The 13907-nt window shown below is 36.5% G+C and overlaps 1 protein-coding gene across 2 annotated transcripts in view; it reads left to right on the top strand.

The window, feature by feature from the left end:
* The window catches only part of epha4l (eph receptor A4, like), a 39898-nt gene extending 32951 nt beyond the window's left edge, over window positions 1-6947 (top strand). The window contains exons 12-18 of one of the 2 annotated variants that reach the window (XM_066661520.1): window positions 15-76; window positions 432-641; window positions 1258-1407; window positions 1945-2138; window positions 2258-2419; window positions 4001-5015; window positions 5126-6947. In XM_066661520.1, coding sequence (XP_066517617.1) covers window positions 15-76; window positions 432-641; window positions 1258-1407; window positions 1945-2138; window positions 2258-2419; window positions 4001-4109 — 887 coding nt within the window. In that variant the 3' untranslated portion in view covers window positions 4110-5015; window positions 5126-6947. Of the gene's footprint in view, window positions 1-14; window positions 77-431; window positions 642-1257; window positions 1408-1944; window positions 2139-2257; window positions 2424-4000; window positions 5016-5125 lie in introns of those variants that run through there. The other variant, XM_066661528.1, reaches the window with a different exon arrangement.
* The last annotated feature ends 6960 nt before the right edge of the window (window positions 6948-13907 follow it).

Raw genomic sequence — 13907 nt, 5'->3', positions numbered from 1 at the left:
CTCGTACATCACAGGTAAACCCATTATGATCATCACTGAATACATGGAGAATGGGTCACTGGACACATTTCTCAGAGTGAGTTGTAACAAAAAAATGCTAATTTAATATTTTAAATGTAATTTAATATGAATATGTTTTACAGGCTTTCAAGCCATGCCACATATTTGTGTTTGTTAATAGAAATGGACAATTTTATGCAGAGTCTACCCTGTTAATACAGATATATTGTATGGGTGCAATCAGGAATTATTGTGTAATTATTTATGTAATGACAGACATAATTAAAGAGTATAACAAAAAGAAAGTAATAACGCTTTTGTTTCACATATTTATAAGATTCCGTTTGGCTTTTGTAGTGTGTGTAGTGAATTCAATCATGGTGATCTCTATCCTGTGATTGGTATATAACCAAATCATTTCATGTTGGCAGAAGAATGATGGGCGTTTCACCGTCATTCAGCTGGTGGGCATGTTACGGGGAATTTCCTCAGGGATGAAGTACCTCTCAGACATGAGCTATGTCCACAGAGACCTGGCTGCCCGCAACATCCTGGTCAATAGTAATCTTGTGTGTAAAGTGTCTGACTTTGGGATGTCCAGAATACTGGAGGATGAGCCGGAGGGAGCCTACACCACCAGGGTGAGAAAGAGAGACAGAAACAGAGAGAGATTAGATAAAGAGACAGAGAGAGAAAGGGGGGGGGGTGGCTCTTATGTGAATTATCTCTAATAACTGTGTATTTATAAAAATAAAATAACAATACATGCAACAACAGTGTAACTAACAGTGGTGTAGTCCCAGTTTCACCATTGTATGTTCAGGGTTACTATAAATTCCATGAAGTTAAAACACATTAACAAATGTCTACCAACACAAGCATTTCTTTTGTAATCCACTTTTACTCCTTAATACAACACAAGTTTTTTATTGTTGTTACATGCATGCACTGCTAATATGTAACTACACCGTTATTAATGAAACCATATAAAGTGTGACAAATATCATAAAATAATAAAAAAACACTCCGTAGATGTAAGAAAAACAAAACAATATGCAACTCATATTTCTATATTTTACAAATGATATTTATCAGCATTATTAAGCAATTATTATTTACTTATATTATTATATTTAATATCTTAACCTGGCTTAACATACCTAGTGATTTTTTTCAAATTAATTTTTCACATTTTTTTGTCAAATTAAGTAGCTGCATTTCTGTTTATTAATATAAACACATACCTGTCAATTACAGGGAGGAAAGATTCCCATTCGTTGGACGGCTCCAGAGGCCATCGCCTACAGAAAGTTCACCTCAGCCAGTGACGTTTGGAGTTATGGGATTGTGATGTGGGAGGTGATGTCATACGGTGAGCGGCCGTACTGGGACATGAGTAACCAGGACGTGAGTATGACAGCCACAGAAATCACTTCAACTGCTTCTTAAGACACGACAGACATTTCTACCAGAACTTTACCATATATTTTAATATGCATGTTAATACACATTGTAAATGCAAGTTTTGATCGTTTACTTCTGCATTTTAAAAGTTTAAATCTTTATTCTGAAGATGATTGGTAGAGAAAAATATAACTGTTAACATACCTAATATTCGCTTTTTGGGGTCATAACCTAGTTCTTGTTATTTGAGTCAAAACCTCAAAGCTTTTTTTTTCTCACACTGTCCAGCCTCTCAGCTCAAGTGACCAAACAGGAGCACTTTATAGTCCTACAATAACCAACAGTATTCCATATGTCACCCTGCATAATGTTTTAGCCCTGTCAAAAAAATAAACAAGTGATGGTGTGTATCCTGCTTCTTTTTACCTGTCTTCTTAGATGCTGTTAGGCTTTATATTACAACTTACTCTTGATGCCTTGTGTTCTAGGGGTTTCCTGGGCTTAATGTTAGAACTCAGTATTAAACCACTCTGTGTGTAGGTGATAAAGGCGATAGAAGAGGGCTACCGTCTGCCTCCTCCAATGGAGTGTCCGGTATCTCTGCACCAGTTGATGCTAGAGTGTTGGCTGAGAGATCGCAGCGACAGACCCAAGTTCAGTCAGATTGTCAACATGCTCGACAAGCTAATCAGAAACCCAGCGTCACTCAAGAGGACAGGAGGGGAGGCCAGCAGGTGACACACTGAAAAAAGAGCACACTTTTGAATGAAGCAACACAGGTCACACACTTTTCAGGTCAGTTGTATCAATGAAGAACCGAATGTCTAGATTTACTGATTGTTTTTTTCCACAGGCCACAGCTGTCTGTGCTAAGCCACAACCCCTCTGTAGAGCCACCCCCTTCACTCGGTTCAGTGGAAGAGTGGCTGAAAACAATCGGACTGGAGAAATACAGAGAAAACTTTATTACTTCAGACCACAGCAACTTGGAGAGTATTCTACACATGAATCAGGAGTGAGTAAATTTATATATAATTTGAAGATAGCGAGGGACCTGGAGGTTGTGGGTTCGATTCGGTTGTTCGGTTACAGATAATGAATGAATGAATGATGATAGCGAAATGATGATGGCCACATAACTGGGTTGCAGCATCGTCAAAACAGTATGTTTTGTGGAGTGTGTCCTGTAGGCCTTGTTTAGTTCTCACCAAAAAATGAGTGGCAACAGGGCCATGACTGCTCAAGTCTCACTGATACAAGTGGGGAGCGAAAGCCAGCCCAGCCAAGATCATGTGCATGGTCGGGTGTGTTTTTGTTGCTATCCTGGAGAAGAGCATTATGAAGTGAAGAAGGCAAGTTGGCAGAGGAAGTGGGATACTCTTGGCAACTTTCTTCTGGGAAATATTGGGTCTTGGAGATCTTATTTGGACAAATACCAAATTGTTGCAGACCAAAATGTACCCCTTCATAGCAATAGTGACAATAATGTCAGAGGTGTTTTATAGCAGGATAATGTGCCATACCTCACTGCAAAAACTGTCAAAAAATTCAGGGTGTTGACTTGGCCCCCTAATTCCCCAGGTCTCAATCTGAATTTAAATCCATGAATGCCCCACATCTTAACATACAGGACCTAAAAATATCTGCTGCTCTGCAGGCTCCACAATGTCAGCTCACTGACAATGTTTTCCACTGAATGGTACCTACTCTACTCAACTTTCCTTGGCTCTACTCACTTTTTTGATCAATGGTATCTGCTAGCTTTTAGCACCCCACCCCCACCCAGAAGTGTAACCTGTGACATCACAAAACACCAACTCTAACAGGAACTATAGGTGGTGGTGGTAATGTTAAGCATGGAACAATGGCGGTAGTAATATTAAGCATTGTTTACTCATTGTGTATTTTATCACTGTCCAATCAAAAACATGTCTCCACACACTGGAATCTTTTTTCAGCCACCAATCCAAGGAACCTTTGAATGTCTTTAAATAACCACTCCATAATTTCATGGGCCTCGTGTGTTGGATAAAATCAAATGTGATTACTACTTGGAGATTTTACAGAAGTCTAGTTTTTACTGGATGTCTTTAATCATGGTTGGCAGTTCTCTCTGGCCAATCAGCACTCAACCAGGTTCACATCTCACATTAAGTCCATACTTTGGCTTGCTTGGAACCAAGCAAGCAGGGACCAAAAGAGAACCTGGTTCCAGGTACCACATAGAAAAACCTGCCTAATGATAAGCAACAAAGGCAAGTAGATTTAAGTCAAGTCGAGTAGGTAGCTTGCAGTGGCAAAGTGCCATATGTCTTGTATAAATATTTCTCATTATTATTTCTTACTTCTCATTCATTTATCCATATGTGTCATGCTATTTTTCAGTATACTTCAGTTATCATATCAGTGGTGTTTTGCTTGCAGATTTTTCCTCATATTCCATGTATTTAGCTGATTTACTTCCTATTAGGAACTTGCTGCTTGGAAGCTGTATTTCTGTATATGATGCATGTGATTACCTGGATTCATGAATACACATGCAGGTCGTTGATTAATCTTAAAATTAACTTGAACCATAATTTATTGTGCTTCACAGAGACTTTGCCAAAATCGGGATCTCATCCAGTGCACATCAGAAGAAACTCCTGAGTGAACTTCAGGAAATCCAGGCTGGAATAAAACAATCACGAAGGGTTCCTGTCTGATCTGCAACAGAAAAGACATTTCAGTCCATCTTACACCAATATGAATGACCATTTGAAGATAAGAGGGATGAAATAAATTTTACTACTCATGCACTTTAATTGGATGTGGATTGTAGGAGGCAGTGGAACAGTGGCACTTTTGATGGACTCGCCTGTATCCCCTAGAGGAGAGGGACATTTCCACTCCTAAGGTCCTTATGGTCTTTCTGGACGAGGATATCTAATGTGGTCTGTTGCTAATAATGAAGGCTGATTAATTAATCTCTGAAGACTATTGTGATTCTGATGCAAATTCTGGATTTCTTTGACATATCTGAATCCGCTGTTCTTTCTGGAGATTGCAAAGCTTACAAAGAGGTTTGCACAATGAGATATATTGGTTCTGTAAACTAAAACATTTTTCGCCTGCTGATCTCCCCATTTTTTGTTGCCACTCAAGAGAGAGGATTGATTTTGGGCAGTGCCAACTCAGTCTACCTGACCATAATTGGCCAGCGTTGGTGTGGATTGACAAGAGACACACTTAGTTGTCTTGGACCCTAATGCATGGATAGCAGTGTCATCACTGGCTTTTAAATTCAAGTCTCTGCAATAAGATGCCAGCTGTGCCACTCAGTAGCCTATGAATTATTAATTTGTGAATGGGATGCAAATTCACTCCCTCCAGGTCATCTTCAGATTGATAAACTTCTCCAAAAACATGGATGATTCGTATGTTTACTTGGTCTCAAAATACAACTGTTTCCTTCTGCTGGAGTTTCTCAGGATACATTTAGTTCTATTTCACATTGTCCTGACTTTTTCTGTCTTGGACCAAGAGCTTCTCTCTTTTGGGCTAAAGAATTTTTCTACAAATACATATGCATCATACAGATTTTGGAAGAGAGAGATGACAGATGGTGCCAAGTATGTGCTACTACATTTATTCCTTCAATCTTTGCATTGCAAAATAAACAGAAGTTAGAATTTCCATAAAAGCTACACTAACAAGTTTATTTTTAATTTTTCTTTTCTAGAAACACCATGTACACTCTGGGTTAAAGATTCCCTTGGCTTCCATATTGTTCTGTGATGACACTGCAGGAAGACATCCTGAAGAATGTTAACCATTGCATTGAAATCCATCAGGGTGCCTCTGCCCTTAGTCTATACTCTGTGGGTTTGATTTCCAACACATATGAAAGTAAAAAATCTCTGAATGTCAGTTACAACTCATTTTAAATTTAGACTAGAATATGTCCAGTTTGATTTGGTTAAAAGGCGGCATGGTGGCACAGCTCCAGTTACCTGTAGGTTTGGGTTTCTCTCCGTGTCCGCATAGGTTTCCTCCCACGGTCCAAAAACCCACTTTGTTAGGTGGATTGACTACTCAAAAGTTTCCATGAGTGTGTGATTGAATGTGTGTGTGTTGCCCTGTGAAGGACTGGTGCCCCCTCCAGGATGTATTCCTGCCTTGTGCCCAATGATTCCGGGTAAGCTCTGGACCAACCACAACCCTGAAATAGATACGCAGTTACAGACAATAAATGAATGAATGATTTGGTTTAATATCAAAATCAGTGCCAAAACATCACTTCAAATGTTTAAGATTCTCAGAATTATTCAGTTCTATTCACTAACCTAAAAAGAACCCACATGATTGTACATAACATTAGTTAAAAACCTGTCAGTTTTTTTGCCATAATATGTGCCCGGAAATCTGCCTCTATTAAGGTCATCTATTTCACCAGTCCTATTCACAAGTGTGTCCACTATTTCTCCACATAAGGATATTTGTACAAGTGTAATATCTGATGCTAAAATAAGCCTTTCAGTGATTGATGATCATGATTGATGTAGGGATTTATACAAATTTGGAAATCAAAATGAAACACGTTTTACCTTAAGACTAAGATAATAGACAGAGCTCAATTATTATTATTACAGTCCTGTGTCTGTCAGTATTGGAGCTCTCACTTAGCAATGTGTCTTTATTTGGCTGTAGAAGAAGATTACCACTGATTTAATCTCTTAATGGACTGACTAAAAAAGCTGTTGTGCAGGGTTTGTTTGTTGTTAAAATGGTGTCCAGCTGTGTAGGCAGTGGGGAGCTAGGCAGCTCACTAGGTATTGAAACAAACCTTGAATACAGTAGGTTTTTACATCAATGTTACCTTCAGCTGTCAAGTACAGGATATGACATGTAGCATCTTTCTAAAGACTAGGAAAGCCATGACCAATCACCAGTATTATGTCATTCTGAAATAGCTAAAAAATAGCTTGAGCTACAAAAGTCAGTGATTAAATTCTATGCCATTTCATCGATATTCATGAAAAACTAATGACACCTGTGTTATGTAACTTGGCAGCAAAGTTTACAAAAGATGTTTGACAAGACCTTTTGCCTTATTAAGATTCCCAGACACAGAGTAAGAATAGTTTTGGACTAAAACTGTTCATTTTAATGTATGTCTTTCTTTCTCTCAGGAGCCAACCGATAGTTTTGGGGGATTATTTCCTGAATCTTGTACATCATAGGCCGCACTAAGAACGCACTAAATAGTCTACACATTTGGGATTTTGTATGTACATACTGCAGTGTTGTTTTTGCTATAGGATGAACATAATTTGAGAAGTAAAATGGAAAGTCTTCTTTATTCTTATGCAAAAGGGAAATGAGAATTGAATGTATTATATTAAATATGTTATTTCCTTTTAAAAATGGACACTGAACGTAACACAGCATAATGCAATAACACTTCATTGGCGCACTGTTAAGATATGTGATTTGTTCTTCTAGCTTGAGATGTTTCTCTTCATTTCTTTTCCATTCTTGATGAATTTAGGTACATGTAACTTATGAGGTTTATTTATGAAATTTTGTATCTAGTTTGTAAAATAAAGTTGGAAATACTGAGGCAGTGTGGATACTTTATCACTGAGATCAGAAACCCAACACAACAGAAAGCAGGAGATTAATGTCAAAGTTCAAAGCGTGTATCTGGGTTTAAACATAACCAGCCTCTGAAGATCAGAGTTTTACAAGTTCAGTAAGATTCATGTTTAATTCTCTCTGCATTCTGCTGTTTACATCAGAATTCTGCATGCCAAGAGCATGTCTCAGACACTCTAATATCATTCTACAGCAAACTGACCTCTTGCAGATATGAGGGATTTACAGTCAAGACAACGACATCGTTTGCAACATATCAAAAGAGTCATGCTTCTTTTTAATGTAGAGAATCCTGCATCATTATTTGTGGACTGACTGTGACCCTGAACTTGATAATCAGTTACAGACAATTAATGAATGAATACTTAAAACTGATTACTTAATAGCAATAATTGTATTGAGTAAGTAACAAAATGCATTTGTGCATATATATATATATATATATATATATATATATATATATATATATATATATGCACTCCTGACATCTGATTTTATGAATTTTAGTAACTGATTGCCTTATTTTTTAGTTCTGCTATTCAATTTAGTTTAAAACACAAACTTTGCTATGAGTTTTAATTAGACAAAAAAAATTGGTAGACCTATTAGACTAGAAAAAAATAATGATTAAAATTTTCATACATTTTTCCAAAAGACATCTGAAGGAATATCTTTTTTTCATGCATTGAACAAAAAGAATGAGCATTAAATTGATGTCACTATTTTAACAAACTTTCTTGGTACACAAACACACACATAAATATATCATCACTGTCCTATGAAAAACATGTATTTCCAAAATAGCAACACTACAGGAGAAGGAAAAAGGCCTTTGTTTTTCCATTTAAGTGAAAGTCAATGTAAAATGTTTTATTCTAATAAAAATATGAGCATATAAATTTTTCAATTGTTCCATTCATCAAGAACATTGTACATAATGTGAAGGATCGCAGTTGCGGTTATGCAGATGATGTGGTAAACTAAAAAATGTCTAAAAAGATGTTATATATGTGTGTGTGTGTGTGTGTGTGTGTTTGTGTATTTTATATATTCATGTGTGTGTGTATGTTTGAGACCTCCTTAAATGCAGTAGATTTCTCCTTAGGCATGAAAGACATGGGTCTTTAAGCTTGAATGTGTCATCACTAAATATCCTCTGCACCTGAATTTAGTTTTGTAACCTTAGTGTTAAAAATAATTCAGTAACTTATTTCTCACCAGCATTTACCATTTAATTCACATCCAATAAAGAATAGTGGCTGGCGTTCAAAACTACTTTTGACATTGGGAAGATTTGATGATGATGCATGATACCTATTCATAAACCTTGTAAATCAACAGAAATAAGAGGATTCATTAAAACTCAATATATTTATGCAGTTCTGAGTTTATTTTTAATTTATACAAATAAAGAACATATTCAAGGTACTTACTGAACATTGTTACTAATAAACCCCTATTTCAATAATATTTAAATACATGTAGAATCTGCAAGAATATTTTACACAATTTTTTACTTCAATGGCACAAAGACAAAAGCTGCACTATTACTATCATTAATGATCTGAATAATTGTTTTACAATAATAAAACTTAGAAAAGCTGTTAATATTTACATTTATTATTTACATGTATATACTATACTTGATTTCATTAGACAGTGTTAGTTCAGTAAGATTACAATGCAAATCTTTGACCACAGAAACATAAACTTATGCAATATACACTGCATGTTGACAGCCTACAAAAAAGTTGTGTCTGATTTTACATTGTGAAATGCCTACGGTCTCCAGTTTGCATCCAGTACTTTCCAGGACTGCAGAGAGCAGCTTAAATCCATTTTCTCCTGGATTGTTTTTGCTCAGATCCAGAATTCTCAGGTGAGATGTATTTGACCTCAGTGCCAGTCCCAGTGATGTCAACTTTGATCTTGCAGTTTGAAAGTCTGCAAAGAATATACATAAGTATATGTAATGTTATGATTGGAAACCACTGAATTTCTAAATCTCACCTCAATGCCACGAGTTTTGCAGTGAGGATTCTCCAGTCCAGCAGCTAGCAGCTTCACTCCTGAGTCTCGTATCTCATTGTTACTCAGACAGAGAGTTTTCAAGAATGAATTTGCTTGTAGTGCTGCAGATTTCCTGATCTGCAGCTTTGTTTTCAGAGTACTTTGCTTTTTTGGTGTTGACCTGTGTGATCAAGAAATGTGTGTACATACAGAGTGAAACTCTTTGGCATGTTTTCCCAACCACAGTCGACCACCATTCTCTCCAGAACAGTGGCTGCAATCCAACAAAAGACTGGTATGTGGCAGATGATGTAGAGACTTCTCAGTGACTTCAGGTGGTTAATGATACCATTGGCCAGGCTTTGGTCATTAATTCTCTTCCTGAAGTACTCTTCCTTCTGTGGATCATTGAATCCTTGTACCTCTGTTACTCGATCAACACATTCTGTTTCTGAAAAACATCATTTAGACTGTAAGTTTGGCCCTTCATCACGTTCATTTCTCTGAATGGAGGTGGGATTATGAAGTGGACGTCCTGATTTGCTTTACCTTCAGCCCAGTCCAGAAAGAACTTCTGCACAGAGACAGTTTTTCCAATACCAGCCACTCCCTTTGTCAGTCGTGATGGGCTTCTCTTGTCCAGGTAAAGGATTGAAGATGTCACTGCATTTGATTAGAGTATGTGTTTTTGTTAATTTCTGTGTTATCTCCATTTGACTCAGGTCTTGCTTATTGTTGAATTCTTTGTTCAGATCCTCAGTAATGTAGAGCTCTGTGTAGATTTTATTCAAAGGTACAAGGGTTCCTTGCTGTGCATTTCCCTCAAACAAATGCTGATACCTCTTTCGAAGAATTATTTTCAATTTGCTGCTGATTGCTCCTTGTGTGCTTGAAGTGCATCTGTAAAATTATTTCATTATATAATTACTTTTGAGAATATTTAACTGATATTTAAATTATACTTTCTTGTATATTCAAGCATGAATTTATTATTATTTAATAAATTGTTCATATTGCTTACTTTCTAGAGTTTAAGCCAAAAGTGTCATCATTCTACATGGGCTGGCTTGATCCAGAGGTCCATGAATGTTGCTGTGTTTCACTGTTAAAAACAATGTTTCATTTACAGTGAGACTATAATTAAATTGGCTATTAACATTTTTTAATCAAATTTGTATGTTAATGCTAGAAGCGCCAAACACCGGTTATTTGACCTTTGTGACCTTTCTTACTAGAAATGCTGTGCTTAGTTGACCTACTTCAACCTAGAAGAATAAAGGATATCAGAAAATTTTATAGGCTTAAATTATTGTAATTGATAAATAAACATGATTTTTTATAGTAAATGCTGTGGATTTTATAATAAAAATGTATATGTGTTTAACCAGTGTTTTAGAAAATTACTTATTGGGTTACAAATGACATGAATATAACTGGAGTGATCTGCATGCATTGTTTAATATTATCAGTGGTCCTGAACCCAAAGTTATAAATGTATAATTACTTTCATTTCTTCTGTGAATTAATTAATATTGTATGCATGGTAAGCTAATGCTACTGATCATGAGGAAATTTATTTTATATATCTGATGCCAGAAAGTTGCATTGGTAGTAACAAATAGGTCCACCTCACACTGTTGAATTAGAAAGGCTATAGGTTTGATTGAGATACTATAATTCTATAGTTTTGAGTAAATCCTTTTTTACAGGAAAAAAAACATTGATCAAATCATTGATTAAATCAGACAGAAGTGAAATCTAACGTAATATTTTTTTCTTCTTTTGAGAACACAGAAGGTCTTGGGTGGTATACTCAAATGTCACAAAATTAAGACTAGGCGGAAGACAGCATACACAAAGACAGAAGAAAGTATGTATTAAAGATATATGATATGGTTAAAACAAATCCCTGGGGAACAAATGAGGAACAGCTGGATTTGTAAAATAGGAGGAAGGGTTGGGGGTGGGGGTGTTGTCAAGGGAAAACACATCGACAGAAGAAGAAAATAAACACCAAAGAAAAACACCAAAAAATATATATATATTGAACAAATATAGTGTACTTTTAATTATTTGAATATAATTAGACTGGCATAGTGGTGCAACATTTAGTGTTGATGTTGCACCGCTCTACGATCCTAGGGATTAGGGTTTGGGCACCGCTCCGGATGGCTGAGGAGTTTGCAGTGTCCGCATGGGTTTCCTTCGGGTGCTGCAGTTTCCTTCCACAGTCCAAAAAACACACATTGTGTATTGACAACTAAAATGTGTCCAATGGTGTGAGTGAATGTGTAAGTGTGTGTTGCCCTGTGAGGGACTGCCACCCCCTCCAGTGATTCTGGGTAGGCTCCGGACCCACCGTGACCCTGAACTAGATAAGTGGTTACAGACGATGAATGAATGAATGAAATGATTAATCAATCTTGGCTGTGAAAGACCACAAATCCATGTAAAACTTTTAAATTACTTGGCAAACAAATTTTAAGTTGCACTCTTTATGCAAGGTTTACACCAACACCATGTTAAAATATATATTTTCTGGATTTCAGTATATCATTATTATCTTAAGAAAAACTTAAGTTAACTTCTATCACTTCATGATATTAGCTTTGAAAGAAACATGGGTTTCATACCTTCTACATTCACAACCTTCTGAATTCTTGAGGCTCATCTTGGAAGCAGTCATTACATCTTTTAATCCTGTTCACCAAATATATTTGTATCCAGTAGAACCATGATGTACTACAGCAAATACAGAACCAAATTTGTTGAGGCTCACAAATGTTTCTGTTGTTCAGTACATGGAAAAAGAGTCTCTTAAAACCAGTTTAACAGGATGGACTGCATTTATATTTATTTGTTCAAATTTTATATTTGAAATAAGGTGTTTGATTTGTTTGAATACTTGTAAAATATGTACTCACATTTTCATTACATTCATTTAATATTTGCTCTAGTTGTTGCTGAATATGTGTATTATATATAATCACTCAACAAAGATGTTAAAATTGAGAGATTGCTGATGTTTTACTCCCCTATGATGCTTTTTTGTTCAGGAAGTGCACTGTGGTGACCTGAATTCTTCATACGTAATTACATCATATGTAACATTCCACTAAAGAGGTTTTATACTTGCCATGTTCAAATGTAAAACATTATGTATTTTCTACATTCAAAACTTCACTTTTATAATTCTATGGATTGTAATTTGGCTAAGAAAAATATCATTCATTCATTCATTCATTCATTATCTGTAACCGCTTATCCAATTCAGGGTCACGTTGGGTCCAGGGCCTACCTGGAATCATTGGGTGCAAGGCAGGAATACACTCTGGAGGGGGCGCCAGTCCTTTAAAGGGCAACACAGACACACACACACATTCACTCACACACTCACACCTACGGACACACACACACAAACACACACACACACACTCACTCGCAAACTCACACCTATGTACACTTATTTGAGATGCCAATCCACCTACCAGCGTGTGTTTTGAGACCATGGGAGGAAACTGGAACACCCAGAGGAAACCCACGTGGACATGGAGAGAACACACCAAACTCCTCACAAACAGTCACCCCGAGTGAAACATGGAACTGAGTGACTGCAACACTACTTGCTGTGCCACCGTGCCGTCCCATATTCGTATAGCTGCTCTATATTTATCTCTAATTGAGCTCTAATATGTGTCACACATGTACCCTTACTGTTGTAGCCCACCAAGACATTTTTGTTTGCACACAGTGGTTGTTGGTATTCACCATTAAGCAAAGCTTAAAGGAGATCTTCCTGCAGAGGAAAAGAAGATGATGGCAAAAGCTGTATCTGAAAACACCTTATCACTGGGAATATTAAAGTTAATTCAAGATGATCTTTGCACAGTAAAGACATTTCTGCAGAATAGTGAAAGTGGGCAAGTATGGAGCTCAGGTTTCAGAAGCTTAAAACTCACAATCTCAGAAGAATCAAAACGCAAGCTGAAAAATCACATAATGACCAGTAAAAAAATATTTGAGGTCATGTTCTTGGAGCAACCGTTCTTGCCATGGTGGAAGAAATGTTGCAGGAGTAAGGAAAACACCCATGTTCATGTAAGACATCTCATGCCTCCCACTAAAGAATGGGTTTTGCTGAAGACCAGATCATCGATTATTATGAAACAATGCCAATTTTCTTTCGGCTTTGAGTTTTTAAAATAATAATAATAATAATTTTAAAAAAGTCATTACAAACCAGATTCCAAAAAAGTTGGGACACTAAACAAATTGTGAATAAAAACTGAATGCAATTATGTGGAGTTGCCAACATCTAATATTATATTCAGAATAGAACACAAATCACAGATCAAAAGTTTAAACTGAGAAAATGTATCATTTTAACGGAAAAATATGTTGTTTCAAAATTTCATGGCATCAACAAATCCCAAAAAAGTTGGGACAAGGCCATTTTTTACCACTGTGTGCCACCCCCCCCCTCTTCTTACAACACTCAACAGACGTCTAGGGACAGAGGAGACCAGTTTCTCAAGTTTAGAAATAAGAATGCTCTCCCATTCATGTCTAATACAGGCCTCTAACTGTTCAATCGTCTTGGGCCTTCTTTGTTGCACCTTCCTCTTTATAATGCGCCAAATGATCTCTATAGGTGAAAGATCTGGACTGCAGGCTGGCCATTTCAGTACCCGGATCCTTCTCCTCTAACTTAAAAGTCTTTGCTATTTTTCGCTGGGTAAAACCATTCTGGTATCTGGACACTGTGAAATTTTGAACCAACATATTATTCCTTTAAAATGTTACATTTACTCAGTTTAAACTTTTGATCTGTCATCTATTTTCTTTTATGTCTGAAA

Source organism: Hoplias malabaricus, chromosome 1 (genome assembly GCF_029633855.1).
Source record: "Hoplias malabaricus isolate fHopMal1 chromosome 1, fHopMal1.hap1, whole genome shotgun sequence".
Taxonomy (NCBI): domain Eukaryota; kingdom Metazoa; phylum Chordata; class Actinopteri; order Characiformes; family Erythrinidae; genus Hoplias; species Hoplias malabaricus.
Note: the sequence above shows the minus strand (reverse complement) of the source record. Positions and strands in the feature narration are given on the sequence as shown.